General features: G+C 24.8%; 3 protein-coding genes across 3 annotated transcripts; 2 read left to right on the plus strand and 1 right to left on the minus strand.

Annotated features, from left to right (window-relative positions):
- Positions 1-424: 424 nt before the first annotated feature.
- On the plus strand, positions 425-7,609 carry LOC127278915 (uncharacterized). Its single transcript, XM_051300866.1, has 10 exons — positions 425-628; positions 713-887; positions 1,101-1,517; positions 4,596-4,745; positions 4,845-5,096; positions 5,389-5,533; positions 5,636-5,719; positions 5,801-5,962; positions 6,044-6,122; positions 7,328-7,609. Exons 2-10 carry the CDS (start codon positions 717-719, stop codon positions 7,539-7,541), a joined length of 1,674 nt encoding a protein of 557 aa, XP_051156823.1. The 5' UTR covers positions 425-628; positions 713-716; the 3' UTR covers positions 7,542-7,609.
- Positions 7,596-8,980, minus strand: LOC127278922 (uncharacterized). Its single transcript, XM_051300875.1, has 2 exons — positions 8,549-8,980; positions 7,596-8,462 (listed from the first exon to the last, which is right to left on the minus strand). The coding sequence occupies exons 1-2, from the start codon at positions 8,874-8,876 to the stop codon at positions 7,810-7,812; spliced, it is 981 nt and encodes a 326-aa protein (XP_051156832.1). The 5' UTR covers positions 8,877-8,980; the 3' UTR covers positions 7,596-7,809.
- A 4,722-nt stretch (positions 8,981-13,702) lies between these two features.
- Positions 13,703-19,849, plus strand: LOC127278919 (protoheme IX farnesyltransferase, mitochondrial). Its single transcript, XM_051300870.1, has 7 exons — positions 13,703-13,859; positions 14,013-14,140; positions 14,221-14,521; positions 15,841-16,036; positions 17,301-17,476; positions 19,127-19,444; positions 19,526-19,849. Exons 2-7 carry the CDS (start codon positions 14,063-14,065, stop codon positions 19,747-19,749), a joined length of 1,293 nt encoding a protein of 430 aa, XP_051156827.1. The 5' UTR covers positions 13,703-13,859; positions 14,013-14,062; the 3' UTR covers positions 19,750-19,849.
- Positions 19,850-19,879: the final 30 nt, after the last annotated feature.

A 19,879-nucleotide genomic window follows, 5' to 3' on the forward strand; every position in this document is an offset into this window, starting at 1 on the left:
GTAATCGATGATGGAGTCTCAAAACCCCAAAGATTTTAAATCGATAATCAACATTTAATTTATTTTTTTACCCTATTAAAGTATATTTCATTTTGTTAATTTTAAATAATTTAAATTCCATCATTGAATATATTTCAATTGAAATTTTTTATTATACTATTATAATTTTGAATAAAAACACGTAAACTTTTTTCAGTTTTTTAGGTTAAGTCTTTTAGGCGGTAAATTCGAAAACAAGAAAAACATATTTTATTTTATTCCTTGTTTCTGAACTAGAAACAAAATAAAAATATATTTGACAAATAATTATTTTATACTGATCTACAAAATTAATGTTAAAAATAATTTTTTTTTCCAATCATTCTTTTTTTTTAATTTTCCCGCCACATGGTACAAGATGGCTCTCATTTTTGGGATAAATTCCGTCTGCTGTTATGAATACATATGCATTATACACGATGCATTTAACATTTTTTTTTAGTGACGAATTTCGTTTATTTATTTAAAAATCAATAAATGGCCGATAAGTATTTGTTGATATTTTGATAAATGAATGTCAACTTGTCGGTTTAATTAAAAAAAGAATCTTGTCAGGCAAAAACAACCAGTTAAGATAATACAAAAAAAAGTAGGTTATACACTTCATGTTGGCTTTCGAAATATTCACTTTTAAAGTCTTGTAATTTATAAAAATATGATAATTAATTTTCAGTTTAATGACAATGTTGCAATTTAGTGGAATTTTTATTAATTCATCAGTTAGAAATAATACTAGAGTTCCTTTATGGTGTACAACTCAACAATTAGTGACAGCTTATTCAACATTTTCTAACCTCCAAACAGAAGTTCTTGGCAACAAAACCGTAACGAGAAAATCATCCGAAGAAGTAAATTTTACTGATATTATTAATAATTCATTATTTCTAATCGTTTCCCTATTTTTTTTTATAATAAATAAAAAAAATTTTCTTTCACATTTTCCTATGAATAATTTTAATAACTTAAAAATTTTAATATTTTTCTTTACTTTAAAAAAAAAAATTATAAAATCTTTCTTTTTTGTGTTAATTAATTTTAATGATATATTTTACAATTTGTAGAATGAAAACAAAAATACCTCAAAAGCGAATAAAAAGAAAATTTTCGTAAAGGAAGATGTGAAAATACAGAATTTAGATGTACAGCAATATTTTAAAACTAATAACAATGTAGTAGAAAAATTGCTATCATCAATCAATGAGAAATCACTTGATTCAAAAATTTTATTAAATGTATATACGAAACTTTCAACTCTTGTTACATCTGGAAAAGTAAAAACTGCTGATTTTGAATCAGATCCAAGATATAAAACCTTGTGTGAATATATGTCTCGTAATTCATTGGTTAACGATAAAAATACCAATATAATACCAACAATGCAGAATGTTCAGATTAACAATTTAGGACTTTTATTTGACATAAATGAAATAAATAAAGTTATTGAGAAACCAAATTTATCAATGGAGGAAGCAATTCAGGTTCGTTGAATTTATTTTTGATACTTTTTAAAAAAAAATTTAATTAATTTTAAATTTATTCAAGGTTTTCATCGATATTTGAAAATTTTGAATTTATTTTCTACCTTGAAAACATTGAACATTGGCTTTTGTGCTAAATAAAATCATTTAAAATTTTAAAACAAAACCTTGAATTGTTAAAATTGAACCGCCAGCGACCAAAAGGGCTTACGCGTGACTTTCGTTCGCCCCGCGTTCAGCGAGTTTCCAGCTATTCCAGAGGCCAATGAAAACCTCGCCTAAGCCCTTTTGGTCGCCGGCGGTTCAATTTTCTAAAATGATATATTTATATTTTGAAATAGGGTAAGTGTACCAATTACGGCGAGAACATCATTTACGGCGCGTTCATAAAAAATTACTATTATATTTAATATAACTATTGCAAAATGATTTAAAACTAGGTGTTCATTTCATGACCATTTAGCTTCCTCATCATGATACACTTATATTCAAGATTAAAAAAAGGATTACAACTAAAATAGCGATAGACTCTTTTTAATGCAAGAAATAAGTTTTTTTTACTAAACAAAATTAAATTTACAAAGAAAAAAAAATTTTTGAAAAAATTGTAAAAAATAAAATGTTGTGAATATATTCGGAAATCCTTGTGTCAGATTTTAGGTATTAATGATTACAATAAGCATACAAAATTTCAGGACAATCCGTTAAAACGTTTCTGAGATAATTTGTACACAATATTTTGTAACATACACACACATACATCTGGACATTTGCTCAGAACTTCAAATATATTAATTCTAGATGAAAATGAGTCCATATAACCCAATTTTAAAAGATCGAAAAACGTCATGAATGATTATTTTAATCTTTTTTTTGATACAATTACTTATAAAGATGCACATTTTAAAAATTATTAATTTAATTATTTGAGATAAAAATTTTTTTCCGCGCCGCAATTGAAAGATTTTTAAGAATTTCATTGGCTTAAATTTCGGCGAGCAAAGTATCTTAAAAATAAACATAATTTTGGTCACCGTAATTGATACACCGAAACTGATACAAACGCGCCGCAATAGAAAATTACGGTATTAGTTTTAATTTCTCATATTTGTTTAAATAATCGATTTTTATAACGTTAAAATTTTTTTTAATATCTTATTAACATAAGCTTTTAGTTTAATAAGTCTTAAATTGAGTTTATACAATAGAAATGTCGAATTTTCTATTTCAAAGGTGTTTTGACTCGAATCGCGCCGCAATTAGTGCATTTACCCTATTATAAAAATTTTATTTTAAGGAGACTTTCTGGTTTAGAATTCCAAAAAAATAGATTTTTTTTTTACTTGAAAATGTTCTTTAGTATCATAAAATTACTGTCTCAAAACCTTTTTTTAAAAAATATGTAAAAAAACAAAAGTTGTAATCAAAAATTGTTTGATATTCCTGGCTCAATGTATTATGTTATGAAAACTTTAAACGCGTTTTTCTCGAAAACACATTTTTCAAACTGGTGAACGGCTTTTCTCGAAATCTACTGAACGGATTTTAAAAAACCAAAAACAATTAGATTCTTTAGTTAAAAAATTAGAGAATAAACCTTAGAAACTTCATATTTCTACCTCCTGTTTTTTTATACGGGGGGTAAATTGCCCCAAAAATACGGCGTTTTTTCGAATTTTTGAGAAAAATGTTCATACAAAATTTTTAAAAATCGTATTTTAGGTTTATTGTCTAAAATAAATCCTTATGAGAAATTAAACTAAATACACTCAAAAATTATTTTTTTAATTTTCTCAATGTAATGTGCAACGACGTCCAAAAAGAATTTTTGCAATTTATTTAATACTTTTCTTACAACAAAAGTTTTAAAACGTGTCTTTTTTGTCAATTCTAAACCAGAAAGTCTCCTTAATACAAATGGTTCAAATTCAAAAAAATAATTCAAATCTGAAGAATTAAAGGTGATGTACAAAAATTTTTTATCGACAAAATTCATTCAAATTTATAAGATTTCCTTATACTGCTAAATTTTTTTATTTTCAACAACGAATTATCATATTTTAAATTAATACACAAAATAACACTATTTACATTTTTTTATCTCAACATTTGTTATTTAGCTTTAATTTTTTTTTTATATCCAAAATTATTGTTAACTAGTTTGTACCAAATGGCTTCAAGCGCGTAAATCATAGAAATAAATTATAGAATAAAAAAATACATACAAAATATTTAGAAAAATTTAAAAATTATTCAATTTTTCAGGATTTACATTTTGAATTTTTAATATACAAATTAAATGTCAGGAGATTATAAATTTAAATGGTTGAATTTTCGTTTTTTTTACAAATTACAGACAATAATTGAATTTTAGACAATTTTTAATTAAAATTTTTTTTGATAATTGAATTTTTGCAGTGCTTTATTTATCAACAAAAAAATTGATTTAACGAAGAAGAATAACAACAATAATTTAGTTTTATAGAATTTTTAATTTAAATATTTTTTTAAATAATAAAATTTTCAAAAAAATAGTATAGGATCAGTTAGGGTAAATGGGGACAAAATCGATATTTTTCACAAATTACGTAAGTTTCTCCCTTTAAAAGGTAATATTTGCGGGTTCTTTTTTTAAGTTGTTATTTATATTCCCATGATTAATTTTATGCAGCAGAAAAAAATTTAGATAAGCTTTAAGCGCATGAAACTAACTGTCCCCATTTACCCTAAAATTTAGATCAAAACATAATTACAATTGGATATAATAGAAGTAATTCAATTTTGAAAGAGTTGAAATTAAAAATTTTGACATTATTTTAATTTTCAAAGATTTAAAATAATAATTTATTTTAATAATCAGTTTTCGAAGAATGTATTCAAAATTCTGAAAAAAATTAATTTTCTAAAAAAGAATTGTATTACGATTTTGTATTACGAATCTGTATCAAATTTTTTAAAATTGGTGCGCAACGAACTTAGTCAAAACATAATGGTTTGACCTTTAAATAATTAAAATTTTATTGAAACAAATTTAATTTTTAAAAATATATAATATAATTTTCTCTTTTTTTTACATAGATTCTATCAAAATTAGGTTTGTTTAAATCGAGAATAGTACCAGTATTGCAATCATTAAGAGATTGTATAGTCAAAAGCAACGATACAATACATATGAAATGGGCATCAGATATTATGTATAACATGTCTGTTTTAAATTTTTATGATGAGGTAACGTCTTTAATATAATTTGTTTTTTTTTTTTTTTTGTTTATAAATATATTATGTAAATGAGTATTAAAATTTATTTATTTATTTATTTGATTTTAGCAACTAATGTTAAGAATACTTCCAACTTTAATTCAAAAAATCCCGACAATTAGAAACGATAATTCAGCAGTAATTGGTTCAGTTTTAAAGTCAATTGGTTTATTGAGGTATAGAAATGAAGAACTTTTATTGACAATAACAAAGTGGGTAATGAAAAATCATGCATCAATGAAGCCACAATATGTTTCTTCATTTTTCGTAACTTTAGCTGTTGTTGGCTATGTACCAACAGATAATTTACAGGAATTTCAGGTTTAGTTTGTTAAAATTTTTTTTTACTATTTTATAATTCTCTCGATCCCTGTAACTTTATTTCCAAATTTTTTTTTTTTCTAAATTTAATACAATAAATTTACAAAATTGTTAAATTTTTTGTAGAAAAAAATTCTTTTTTTAAACAACAATTTTTGTTTCATTTTTGTAAGTATTTTAACTGAAAATAATCGATTTTCTATTTTAAAAAAAAAACTTGAGGATCGAAAGAATTAATTACTACTGAAAAATTGTATGTGAAGAAATGATTTTTTTTTATTTTTAAAATTAGTCTTTTACGAGTCAATTTCAAGAGACTGACATGTCTACTGCATCTGATTGGTTGGATGTTGTTTGGTCACTGGTTATATTAAATCAGGCTAAAGAGGAACAAATAATGTCCGTAATAAATTCAGATTTTCTTGAAAAATTATCAGGTACGAATATAAAAATTGTTCTTTTTTTTAATTAAATAGAATTTTTTTTTTTTTTTTGTTTTAGAATTTAATTTTAAATTTTTCGTGTTATTTTTTTAACAGTTGTATCGAAATTAACGGAAATAAGAAAGCGAAAAATTTTAAACATCAATGCTGCTGCGAAAATTTTATTCAATAAAAATACAGGTAAAGTATATATATTTAATTGCAAAATTGTATAATTAAGAAAAATATTTGTTTTTTTAATTTAATAAATCATTATTTCAGATCATATATTAAATCAGGATTCATCAATATTTAATGTAACTTTAGAAAAGAATCAACATCAACAGGATTTCGTAAAACGCATTGTAACAGCATTATTTGCTTTTTTACCTTGTAAAGGTTGTGTAAATATGGACGTCGATACTAAACTGGGATTTTCTGTAGGTAAGTAAAAAAAAAATTTTCTTTAATTAAAATAAATATTTTCGTTATTTAAAAATTTGTATTATTAATTATTTTTTTTAGATGCTGAATTCTATGTAGATGAAAATTGCAACCCGATTATTTTAACTCTAATTGAATCTACGGAAAAGAAACCATTCAAGTAATTACTATTTTATTCTATATATATTTATATTTTTCTATTAAGGGGGGATCCTACTTTAGGATGACTGAAAATAGCGCTTTTTTTGAGAATTTTTTTTAAGAGGGCACTCGCAGTTGTAGCGCCAAAAAATAGACATTTTTCATGAATTTTTTTCTCATAAACCATTAAATTTTTTCAAAAGATCGATTTATTATCTAAAAGTACATAATTTAAACTTGAATTAAAAAAAAATATTAAGTAGTTACGAAGTTATGTCCTGTCGAAGTGACGTCCTTCCGAAAAACATGGTTTGTGGTGACCAACGCTATGAAAATCTGGTTCATCTGAAATCAAAAATTGAAACGGATTTACATTTATTGAAAGATTATCTAGTATTAAATCGAAAAATTTAAAAAGAAAAAAATAATTGACAAAATGGCAACATGTCAAAGTTGAACGTACGATTTTCGTAAAAAAAGCGGTATTTTTAGTTTTAGTGGTGGCACACTAATGGGATAGTGAAAATTTTTTGACAAAATATGTCTGTTAAATATTTCTATAGTAGCTGAAGTGATATTTTACACGCCGCAAAAATAAAAACGTTAATAATATAAACTTTTTCAAGAAATTCAAATGAAATTTAAGCATTTTTTCACTTTTTAACTTATAAAACTAATTGTAAAATAAATATTTTATTCTAATACTGTACATAAATGTTCCTTTGTATATAATTTAGCAAAAAAAAAAAAATGATACCCAAAGTTTTAATTAAAAATAATTCAGATTTTTAAGTGTTCGATTCGAGAATCACAAAAGTTAAAAGTTTCCTGGATTTGACCATATACTCTAAGAAAATGCAAGAAAAAAAAATCGATTTTTTGAAAGTTACAACTGCAAGTGTCTCCTTATGGAAATCTTTTCAATTTTAAGACTGTTTAAAAAATGCAATTAAATTTTTGTTTTAAATTTCTACCATGTGTGATTGTACCTTACGATCATATAAAACTTCACATCCATCATGTTTACAAAAAAATGCCTTCTTCCTTCCAAAAATTTGAAAACAAACAAATGTGAACAAGACAGTAGTCGGACACCCAAAACAAACAAATTGTTTCTATCTCATAAGATTTTTTTGCTATTTAAAATTGAAAAGTAACCGACTACTGTTTGGTTTACTCTATAATTTTTTGAATATTTAATAAAAATGAATGTTTTTTTTCTAGATTGGCTATACAGGCATTAACTTATTACGATTATTGTCTAGGCGATAATAAAGTTATGGGACACGTAAATTTTCAAAATTCACTATTGAAATTAATGAATTATCATGTGATTTCTGTCTCGTATAAAGATTTTAAATTAAATCAAAAAGTTGTAGAACATGTAAAATATTTAAGAGCACTAATTGATAATACTGTAAAAAGTGTGTCTAAATGATAATTTTTTAAAATGATTATTAATTATTGTACAATTTAATAAAAAGCCACTGTAAATGTTTATAATAATTGTTGTTTTCATTTTTATAAATATAAATAAGCGAATATATATTATAAATATATACATGGAATAGAACAAAAAGACTAGTTTATAGTCTTCATGGAATAGAATAAAAGTAATTGCCTAGTCAGCAGACATAGAGAAAGTGAAGGAATATAAATCAGAAAAATTCCGTTAATATTTTAGATTTATTTTTTAAAAATTTGCTTCATTTTTTATTTTTATATTTCGTTTTTATAGTTATTTCCACTGTTGATATGTTATTAATGGGAATATTGAAAACTTTTTTATTTAAATTGGATATCATCGTTATATTTCCTAAATTTGTTGTACTAGATTCATCTTCAGAAGAAAAATTTTCTCCTATTTCTCTTAATTGTAAATCATTAATTGAAAATTCATTTTCTTTTGAGTCGACAGTTTCTAAATTTTTTTCCACTCTTATAAATTGCAAATCTTTGTTTAAAATTTCTTCATTCTTCTCAGTTTGAAAATTTTTTTCCATTTCTTCTATTTCAATAAATTGTAAATCATTTATTGAAATTTCATTTTCTTTAGATTCAACAGTTTTTAAATCTTTTTGCACTTCTTCTATTTCTCTAATTTGTAAATCATTTAGTAAAATTTCTTCATCTCCTTCAAAATTTTCTTCCCTTATTACTTCCAATTCTCTACATTGTAAATTATTTAATGAAGTTTCTTTATTTTTATCTTTTACTGTAATTTGACCAACTGAATATCTTACATATACATCATTTTCAACGACAGAATTCACATTTTCTTCAGAATGATAAAAAATTTCGAAAAATGATGGACGTTTATTTTCGACAATTGACTTATTTGTTTCCATTTTATTAGATTCTGCAATTTATTAATTAATTTTAATTGAAAGTAATTTAGAAAATTTTCATTTTATTAATTAAAAATAATAATTAAATCTTTTATACCTTTTGAATAAATCCTCTTTGTTGGACAAAGTTTCATTACTCCATTATCACTGATTTTTAAATTAATTGGAAACAAATGTTCCAAATGATTACGCACGCCTTCATCATTTCTTATCTCTTGATTTATGGTATCCTCTAAAAGTTTTAATTTCTCGACAATAGATTCGGGAATATTCCTTTCATCATTCAAATAAATTGAATATCTTTTAGAGACTTTATGATTAGAACAAGTCGCACCTTTACTTTGAGAACATTTCTTCACATTGTCGGAATTTTCAATTTCGTTTCTATTCTTTCTTATTTTTGTATTTACACATGATAAATCCATGATTAAAAATCAGTTATTAATATAAAATATTTATTACATATTCACGTGGATAAATTTAGGTTATGGTGACTTTGTTTGGAAAATACCAAAAATAGTATATAAATGTGTCATAAATGGGAAACTCACCTCATCTACAAATTTTCGCAGATTTCAAATTCGGCGTCAAACAGATTCGGACACGTGACAATTATGTGGCGCAAAAATTTGATCAAATAAAATTTATTTCAAATAACAATTGGATGTTATCAAAATTAGTTGAAATATACATATTCGACGAAATTTTATTTAGTTTAATTTACAATTAGTGATTTTAATATTTAGGTTAGGATTGAATTCAAAAATAAAGAAATTATGATAAATATTAAAATTAGAACAAATCTTATTTAAATGACTCATTTTTAATTGTGCGATTCAAGGTGAGATTTTGATTTTTTTGGAGTAGGTTAACCGATTGCAATGAAACTTTATTATATAAAGTAAGACTAATCTTTAACGTAAATTGCAGCTTAAAATATTTTTTACTTTACGAGATTTGCAATAATAACAAAAAATTTTAAACTGCTATATCTTCCGTTCTAAAAATTGGATTGAGGTCTACTTTTTTTTAAAATGTCAAAGAAAATAAGAGGAATAAATCTCTTTCAGAATAATTTTTTATAATTTTACAACTAAAAAAATTATGAAATAATAATTGAATAAATTACGCGCGTCAATCTAAAATTCAATCACTTAAACGCTAAAATGATCTTAATTGTGTTTTCTTTAATGTTCCAAAGGAATCCAACTATAAGTGCAAGTTTAACTTATTTAATTTTAATAATTTACGAGTATAAACAATTGTGATTTCTGCTAGTTGAAGTGCAGACTACATTTGCGCACGCAGCATTCTCACACCTTCTTGGCTGCCTGCAGGAGTTGTCATGGCAACGGAGTAAGGGCGCACCCACACCTCTGGCTGCCTGCACAGGCAGTCAGTGAGAGCCAATCAGAGAGTCAGTAGATTTAAATTTGGATTTTCTGTCTCTCTTACTCTTGTACGTTTTCTGCGTGGTGGGAGGCTGCCTGTGCAGGCAGCCAGAGATGTAAGTGCGCCCTAAGAGAGAGAAAATTCAAATTTGAATTTACTATCTCTATTACTCCTACACGTTGCCATGACAACTCTTGCAGACAGGCAGCCAAGAGGTAAGAGTGTACCCTTTTAAGCTGCAATTTACGTTAAGAGTGTCGAACGGTCTCTGAAATTCTTTAACATTTAATAATCGCCCTATAAAAACGGCACTGAAAGTGAAAATGATAAACATTGATTTTAAAATACTTTTTTCTCAAAACGCGGATACATGTAAAATATTTAAGAGCACTAATTGATAATACTGTAAAAAGTGTGTCTAAATGATAATTTTTTAAAATGATTATTAATTATTGTACAATTTAATAAAAAGCCACTGTAAATGTTTATAATAATTGTTGTTTTCATTTTTATAAATATAAATAAGCGAATATATATTATAAATATATACATGGAATAGAACAAAAAGACTAGTTTATAGTCTTCATGGAATAGAATAAAAGTAATTGCCTAGTCAGCAGACATAGAGAAAGTGAAGGAATATAAATCAGAAAAATTCCGTTAATATTTTAGATTTATTTTTTAAAAATTTGCTTCATTTTTTATTTTTATATTTCGTTTTTATAGTTATTTCCACTGTTGATATGTTATTAATGGGAATATTGAAAACTTTTTTATTTAAATTGGATATCATCAGATTTCAGAGACAGTTCGACACTCTTAAAGATTAGTCTTAAGGTGGTTCCAGAATAGGTGCAAAAGCCAAGTACAAGTGCAAGTCGAAGTGGCAATCTCATTAGTGCGATGGGGATAGGTAGTCTATCTATCTCTCGTGCACTCATGGGATTTGCATTTGGACTTGCACTTGTATTTGGCTTTTGCACCTATTGTAGAACCTCCATTAAGGTACTTTTATACCTCTAGTATTTTGGTCAAGCAATCGGCTGGATTGAATTTTCATGGAGAATCACTAAATTTGATTGGCTCCAAAAAAGTTCAATTTTCACGGTGAAAATCTAATATTTGTCAGAGCCAATCAAATTCAGTGATACAACCGTGAAAATCCAATCCAGCCGATTGCTTGACCAAAATACTGAAGGTATAAAAGCACCTTTACTATATCCGAACCACCTTAAGGGTACACTCTCACCTCCTGGCTGCCTGTCTGCCTGCAGGAGTTGTCATGGCAACGTGTAGGAGTAATAGAGATAGTAAATTCAAATTTGAATTTTTTCTCTCTCTTACTCCTGCACGTTGCCATGACAACTCCTGCAGGCAGGCAGGCAACCAAAAAGGTGTGAGTGCGCCCTAAGCGAGAAAAAGCAAGTTTTTCTTCCTTTCCGCAAGGGGGCGACATGAGTGTGAGCGAGAAGGAAAACTTGCTTTTTCTCGCTCACACTCATGTCGCCCCCTTGCACCGTTTGCCCGCAAGCAGCCTATCTGTGACCGTTATGGAGCATTTACACCTTCGGCAAAAAATTTTCTTCAAGGTGCTTTTATACCTCAAATTTCGATCAAATGAACATTATTTCTGGACCGTGAAAATGCGTGAAAAGTCATTTTCACGGCGGGTATTTTTGAATTGTTTTAAACAAAAAAAAGTTTTTTTAAGAAATATAATATTAAATAATTGTTTTAGTATGTAAGAACACTTTAAAATAGTGATAGAAAGATAATTTGATTGAAAAATTTAGCAAATTTTGCTTTAAAACGTTTCCTGCTACAAGAAAGTATAAAATGACGATGTTTGTGAAATGGTTTGTACAGTGCTTCTTCCTTGTGAGTGTCTCTCAGAGTTTTGTTTATGTTATGTCGTTTCTTTTTAACTTGTAATAAATAATGAGTGCTGAAAATAAATCGGTAAGTTGAAATGTTTATCAAATAAATTTAAATTCAACTAATTGTCTCGAATAACTGAAAGAAACATGTACACATGTACACTGTACAAACCATTTCACAAACATCGTCATTTTACACTTTCTTGTAGCAGAAACGTTTTAAAGCAAAATTTGCTAAATTTTTCAATCAAATCATCTTTTTATCACTATTTTAAAGTGTTCTTACATATTAAAACAATTATTTAATATTATATTTCTTTAAAAAACTTTCTTTGTTTAAAACAATTCAAAAATACCCGCCGTGAAAATGACTTTTCACGCATTTTCACGGTCCAGAAATAATGTTCATCTGATCGAAATTTGAGGTATATAAAGGTGCTTATATACCTCAAATTTCGATCAGATGAACATTATTTCTGGACCGTGAAAATGCGTGAAAAGTCATTTTCACGGCGGGTATTTTTGAATTGTTTTAAACAAAAAATGTTTTTTTTAAGAAATATAATATTAAATAATTGTTTTAATATGTAAGAACACTTTAAAATAGTGATAAAAAGATGATTTGATTGAAAAATTTAGCAAATTTTGCTTTAAAACGTTTCTGCTACAAGAAAGTGTAAAATGACGATGTTTGTGAAATGGTTTGTACAGTGCTTTTTCCTTGTTAGTGTCTCTCAGAGTTTTGTTTATGTTATGTCGGTTCTTTTTAACTTGTAATAAATAATGAGTGCTGAAAATAAATCGGTAAGTTGAAATGTTTATCAAATAAATTTAAATTCAACTAATTGTTTCGAATAACTGAAAGAAACATGTACACTGTACAAACCATTTCACAAACATCGTCATTTTACACTTTCTTGTAGCTGAAACGTTTTAAAGCAAAATTTGCTAAATTTTTTAATCAAATCATCTCTCTATCACTATTTTAAAGTGTTCTTACATATTAAAACAATTATTTAATATTATATTTCTTAAAAAAACATTTTTTGTATAAAACAATTCAAAAATACCCGCCGTGAAAATGACTTTTCACGCATTTTCACGGTCCAGAAATAATGTTCATCTGATCGAAATTTGAGGTATATAAGCACCTTAAGCACCTTAAGGGGAGGGACCGCTGAAATTTTAACACATCAAAATTAAAGCTGTTTAAGGGTGGTCAATTTTTTTTCTGAAAATATTAATTATTTAAATGTATAATATATCATGAAAAATTGAAAAACTATAAATTTGTTAAAAATTTTTAAAATCAAATTCAAAATTCTCGAAAATTTAAAATTTAAACTTCTCTCACAATTTTAATTATTTTTGACTGCCGATTTTTTTATACGCTTGTTTCATGATTCTAAACAATCAAGCGTATGGATTTTGAAAAATTTCAATTTTTTCAAAAAATGAAAATTTTGAAAAATAAAAATATTTGTAAAATTGTTAAAAATTACCTTTTGTTGTTTTTCTCAGTAGAATAAGATTTTTGGTTGAAAAAAAATGTTAAAAAAATTATTACCCCTAAACAAGATCAATTCTGATTGCTTTCAATTTTAGTGGTAATTTTGAAAAAATTCAACTACTTCCACAATTTTCATTATTTTTTATTGTCGAATTTTTTTTACGCTTTTTTCACGATTTTAAACAATCAATCGTATGGAATTTAAAAAAATTTAATTTTTCCAAAAAATAAATTTTCTAAAATGGCTAAAAAAAATTTTTTTTGAAATTTTAATAATTTATAATAATTTTGGATCCTAAATTATGCCAGAAAAAAAATTGACACTCTTTAACAATAATAACTTCAGTAGGCTGAAATTTCAATCACCGGTCCCTCCCCTTAACAAACTCGTCTCATTTTATTTTCGAGTTCCCTAGAAAATTTCACTAGAAGCAGACGTCACTTTGGTTGATTGGTGGAGGGGTGAGCAGCAGCACTTTGGAGTTTTACCTACACAACCCTGGCATCTTCCTGTTCCGTCTGCTATAATTTTGACAAGGTGCATGGCGTTTTATTGAAAAAAGAAAATGTTATGCAATACACATAATATGTTCACTTAACATTACAAGCTAAATTTAAATAACAATAAGGCAAGTTACAACAATAATAAATTGCTCTTAATAATAGTTTACCGTTCAGAATAAAATTAAAAATGTTTTATAAAAATAACTAACTTAATCCAGCATGTCTGTTAAAATATTATATGTTTTGACAATATAAACGTATATTGTTTATCTTTTTAGGATGAAAATAACCGGTTAAAGTGCGTTAAACTGGGTGATTTTTATTTAACATGATATATGTTTTGAATACGGCGAAAGTTTGTCGAAAAATATCATGTCTAACTTTATCGAAAGTACTTACTGCAAACGTGAGTTAAAAAATTTTAAATAATAATATAATGGAAATTATTATTATTATTAAATAAATTAAAATACATTAATTTTATAGCTTTCTGCTGGACCGGCAAAACCGGCAATAAAAATATCCCATTTAAAAGAAAGATCGAGTCAAGTAGTTGCAAACAAACAAAGATCACATACAATTGTTGCGGAATCAAAACACGCGATTCCTCCTGACATTTTACAGGAATTAACTCCAATTTCTGTCAATAAAACAAAGACATTAAATAGTGATGACAGAATTGATTCTGCTGATACAGTTCAAAAAAAAGTAAAATGGAAATTTTTAGAATTCGACGCAACGAAACTTCACAAATATTGTCTTATGCTTTCAAAAGCGAGATTAACTTGTGAGTATTAATTTTGCAATAATTTTTTTTTTTAATTCGATTAATTAAATTTTGTTTAAAGTCTTTATTAACATTAAATATTACATTTTTTTAAAAAACGTTATTGCTCAAAAAATATTTAACATTGAGTATTATTATTTACCATAAATATAAATTTAGTTTATTCTGAACATAGAAATGATGGAATTTCTTTAAAATTATTTCATTTAAAGATAATAATCGAATTTGAAAATTTTTTGTTAAAAAAATTGCACAATTCTCAATTTTTCCACAATTTCTCTGTTTATTCCAAAAATTTATAAAATTATCGATTTTCCCTTTTTCTTTACATATTTCTTTAAATTAAATTTTTTTTATTCATGTTTTTTATTCTTCAAATTCTCTTAATTGAAATTCCAAAAAATTATCTATTTTTCTCTCAATTTCTTTGACTGTTTAGTTTTTAAAATTTTTAATTTGCTCTTATTTTTCTAAAATTCTCGTTATTTAAAACATTTTTTCTTGATTTTTATTCTTATTTTTTGAAAATCTTAAAATTTATTTATTTAATATGTTGGATATTTTCTGTTGGATATTTGTGAAATTAATTTTACAATTAATTTGAAGTTATGAAAAATAATTTTACAATTAATTTGAAGTTATGAAAAATAATTATTATATTAAATAATAACTTGATTTAAAAAAGGTTATAAAAAATTAAGGTTTTTTAATATAACCTGTTGTTAAATTTACTTTATTGTTAATTTTTGCATTTGAATAAATAACAATCAGATACAAATAAAATAGATTCAATTATAAATTGTGCAATTAAAAATTAGCACATTTAATAAGTAGGTTGAATAAATTTTAGATGGAATATTCCATATTTTAATTTTTTCATTAAAAGTTTAAATTGAAAGAATTTGTATTATCTTTTTATTTAAAATGAATTATTAAAATTAAAAGAATTAGTACAAAAATTCTTTTACAAAGAATTATTGATAACAAAATTAAAATAAATTATTCTATTTTTATTATTTTTATCAAAATTGGTATTTGTTTTTTCACCAGTTGAGAAACTAAAATATAAATATGGAAATATCTAGACAAGAAAAAATTGCATTTTATTGTCAAGAGAAAAAATAAATCATAATTATATTTGTATTTAATAATAATAATAATAATATTGATGGTCATCAACCATCAGCAGATTATTTTCAGTAGATTGACCCAGGTACTTTTTTGTATTTAGTAGACTAATTATAAAAAATAAGTCAATCATGTATTTTGATTTTAAATTTGATTCTTGAAAAATTGAAAAAATTGATTATATTTTACAGCACTTGTAGTCATTACAGCTATGGGTGGATATGCCATGGCACCGGCCCCATTTGATCCATACGTTTTTACAATGTGCTCCCTTGGCACGGGTTTAGTTTCGGCATCGGCAAATGCAATCAATCAATTTTGTGAAGTTCCTTTCGATGCTCAAATGAATCGAACGAAAAATCGAGTACTAGTCCGTGGTTATCTTGCGTAAGTCTTTTTATTATTATTATTATTATTATACAGGATAATCGCCTAAATTTGAAATTAAATTTAAAACATTGAATACCAGGAAAAGGACGTGAATTTAAATATTCTTTGAAAAAAAAACTATAAATTCATCTTTATTTTTTCAGTACCTTGGATTTTTAACAATCTTTAATTTTTTAAAAATGGCATTTTGATTTTTTTTTTTAATTAAAACTTGTGGTAAATTATGATAAATTTTTTGTTACTTTTAAATCCGTATAACTGTGACAATAAAAAAAAGTTATTTTAAAAAAATTTGAACCCTACTTTTTTTTAAATTAACTCATCTTTTTCATTATCTACACCTTATGTCCCTTAAACATTTTTTTTTATTACTTTTATTTGAAAGTAGACATTTTTGTAAAAAAAAATGTAAAATGGGTTTGCGAAAAAAGTGAAGAGAACCAAGCTGTGGCACTACATAATTTATATTAAGGTGAATTAAATCTTACAACAAGTTTGTAAATTACATTTAATTTCTATTGCTGTATAATAGCAGGCATCAATTTTAATTTTTAACAATAGGATTGATAACTTCATATACAATGTAAAAAAAAGTAGCAAGCACAAAGTTAAATTACTATATATATCCTACGTTATGAATTAAATTATATTGCGATAAATTGAAAAATGCATTTAAGTTACGCAAACTGTCTACTTTAAAATTGAATAAATTTTCACATTTTCTTGCAAACCTATTGTTTTCCCATTTTTACATTTACATTGTTTTGTTGGAAAGAATTTCAAATTTTTCAATTAAAATAACAAAAAAAGATTAAAGAGGGTCAACGTTGTCAAATGAAAAATAAGGGTTAATTTTGAAAAATGAGATTAAACGTTTTTTTAAATAATTTCTTTTTCATTAAAAATTTTCTTTAAAGTAACAGTGTTAAATGTCAAAAATTTAACCTTTCTTACTAATTTTTATATTTAAAAACAATTTGAAAACTGAATTTCTTTTTCAAAATCGATAAAAACCTTGAATTTTATATACCAATTTTAATGAACACTAAAAATAAAATTATACTTTTCATATTTTCAATTTTTTTAAACATATTTGCATTTTTAATTTTTTTTTCCTTGAATAACATTATACTGTATCAGTATTATATATTTTTAGGCTTAATTATAAAAAAATGATTTTGTCAAAAAAATATTTAAAAAAAAAATTCATACGTCTCTCTATGTGGAAAATAATAATAATAACAATGAATTTTATGTTTAGTCCTGTTCACGCTGCAGTTTTTGCAGCGATGTCTGGTACGATAGGCTTGGTAATTCTTTATTCTCAAGTAAATACTTTAACGGCAGCATTAGGTGGTGCTAATTTAATTTTATACACTCTTATTTATACACCCATGAAACGAATCAGTATTCTTAACACCTGGATTGGTTCAGTAGGTAAATTTATAATTAAATTCATTATGAATCATTCGACATTTTCATTCAAAACGTTTTTTTGTTTCTGATTACATTTTTTCGACAAAAAAATCGGTATTTAACATTATTTATTCAGAACAAATTTTGAAAAATAATTTAAAGTTACATTAAAGAAAAGAAAATTTTTCAAGTTTGATTTATTAATTTATTTACATTATTTGAATTCAGAATTTCGGAAAATGTTCTAAGTAATTGAATTTTTATTGAGTTACAGTTAAGATTTTTAGAAATAATTGCATTTTTCGAGATTACCAAAATTATAATTTTCTTGTAAATATCAACATTAATTAAAAGACGATTTAAATAATTGAGTTTTTGAAAAATTAGATTAAAACTGTTGACATAATTAATTAAACAAAGAATTCTATAAAGAAAAAATTTTTAATTGAATTAACGTTAAATTAATTATTCAATTATATTAATTGAATTTGGAATAGTTTGAGTTAAAAATTTTTTGGAAGTAATTAAATTTCAGAATATTTTAAATTGAAACTTTCATAAATTTTAATTAATAAAATGTTCTTTACAAACTTTAAAGAATAATAGAATTTCAGAATATTTTTAATTAAAAAAAATTTTACTTCCTTTAATTATTGAAAAACTATATTAAAGTAATTAAAAAATTAATTTACCAAAGAATTTTAAATAAAATTTTTTAGAAATAATTGAATTATAGAGAATTTTCAATTTTTGAAATTTTCAATTGAAATTTTAATAAACTTGAATTATTGAAATTTTTTAAAAATTAAAAAAAACAAAAATCTAATTTTAAAGAATTAATAATTAAAAAACGTTTTATGAAATTTAATTTTTGAAAAACTTGATTAAAGTTAATAGAAGTATTTAATTCAAAAAGAAATTGAAGTTAAAAATTTTAGAAATAATTGTGTTTTGGAAGAACAATAGTTAAAATTTTTGGAACCAATTGAATTACCGGAGATTTTTAATTAAAATTTTCGTAAATTGGAATTTCTGTAGATTTTTTATAAGCATTAAACAATAATTAAACTTTGGAGAATTTTAAATTGGAAAATGTTTTAAATAATTGAATTTTCGAAAATGTTGATTAAAATTATTAAAATTAAATTATTCAACAAAGTATTTTAGATAGAAAATTTAAAAATAATTGTATTTTAGAAGAGTTTGAGTTAAAAATTTTAGAAATAATAATTGAATTTCAGGAGATTATTAATTGAAAACAGTTATGTAATTTTCAAAGAAAATTTGTTTTAAATTATTGAAAATAATTGATTTTGCAAAATATTTAATTTAATATATTTTTTTAATAATTTAATTTTAAAAAATAAAAAAAAATCGATAAAGTTGTGTAATTCGAGGTCTGTTATTGTAAGCTTCTTGAAATATTTTCATTAAGGTCAGAGAAAAAATTTTAATTTTGACTGGAAATCAGAGAAAAACAAAATAATTTTTTTTTGTGTCAACCCTGAAATATAATAATGTATGAATGAAAATGTCTAGATATTTTCGTTGTTCTTCTTAATTAAATTAAAAATTGAACAATAAAATTGTGTAGGAAAAAAATCGAGAGTTGTTCAATGATAAATTTTAAAATATATAAATATAATAAAATAAAAAATGATATATTAACAGTTGGTGCAATTCCACCTTTGATGGGTTGGGCTGCTTGCCTCGGAGACATAAGTTCGCCCGGTGCTTGGATTATGTCTGGAATTTTATATGCCTGGCAATTTCCCCATTTTAATGCTCTTTCATGGAATCTTCGACCAGATTATTCGCGTGCCGGTTATAGAATGATGGCAGTTACAAATCCCGATCTTTGTCGAAGAACTGCCTTAAGGTATACAGCATCATTGATGGTTATTTCATACCTGGCCCCAATTTTTGACGTTACAAATTGGTGGTTTTCTGTGATATCAACGCCACTCAATAGTTACTTTCTTTATCTAGGTAAGTTTAAAGAAACAAAACTAAATTATCAAAATTCAATAAAAACGAAAATTGAGATGTAAAAAAAAAAATTTTTTTTAGCTTGGCAATTTCATAAACAGTCTGACAGTGCGACATCACGTAAATTATTTCGATTCTCACTTCTTCATCTTCCGGCGTTAATGATTCTAATGTTGATCTGCAAGAAATATTGGTTCATTGATTTTGCAGGAAATAAAAAAGTCAAAGAAACAATTAATGAAGAAAAACATCAAGACAGACTATCAACATCTATCGCGGGACTTTTTTCACCGACGTCTGCTTAAAAAGAAAAAATCGACACGTACAAAAAAAAAAAAAGAAAATCAATAGCTCAGCGTAGAGAATGAAATGTTTATTATTTCATAAACATTTGCTAAACAAAAAGATATATTCAATTGAAATTTTCCAATTTTT

The sequence above is a fragment of the Leptopilina boulardi genome, unplaced genomic scaffold (genome assembly GCF_019393585.1).
Source record: "Leptopilina boulardi isolate dan_hultmark-lab unplaced genomic scaffold, ZJU_Lbou_2.1 LbouV2_213, whole genome shotgun sequence".
NCBI lineage: Eukaryota > Metazoa > Arthropoda > Insecta > Hymenoptera > Figitidae > Leptopilina > Leptopilina boulardi.

What these genes read in the sequence shown, in the direction of transcription:
- LOC127278922 (XM_051300875.1), bottom strand. Translation starts at nt 8,876, where the DNA reads ATGGATTTATCATGTGTAAATACAAAAATAAGAAAGAATAGAAACGAA. An exon ending in AAAGAGGATTTATTCAAAAG is followed by an intron (nt 8,463 to 8,548) that starts GTATAAAAGATT and finishes AATAAATTGCAG; the next exon opens with AATCTAATAAAATGGAAACA.
- LOC127278915 (XM_051300866.1), top strand. Translation starts at nt 717, where the DNA reads ATGACAATGTTGCAATTTAGTGGAATTTTTATTAATTCATCAGTTAGA. An exon ending in ATAATTTACAGGAATTTCAG is followed by an intron (nt 5,097 to 5,388) that starts GTTTAGTTTGTT and finishes TTTTAAAATTAG; the next exon opens with TCTTTTACGAGTCAATTTCA. An exon ending in ACGGAAAAGAAACCATTCAA is followed by an intron (nt 6,123 to 7,327) that starts GTAATTACTATT and finishes TTTTTTTTCTAG; the next exon opens with ATTGGCTATACAGGCATTAA.
- LOC127278919 (XM_051300870.1), top strand. Translation starts at nt 14,063, where the DNA reads ATGATATATGTTTTGAATACGGCGAAAGTTTGTCGAAAAATATCATGT. An exon ending in CACCTGGATTGGTTCAGTAG is followed by an intron (nt 17,477 to 19,126) that starts GTAAATTTATAA and finishes ATATATTAACAG; the next exon opens with TTGGTGCAATTCCACCTTTG. An exon ending in TAGTTACTTTCTTTATCTAG is followed by an intron (nt 19,445 to 19,525) that starts GTAAGTTTAAAG and finishes AATTTTTTTTAG; the next exon opens with CTTGGCAATTTCATAAACAG.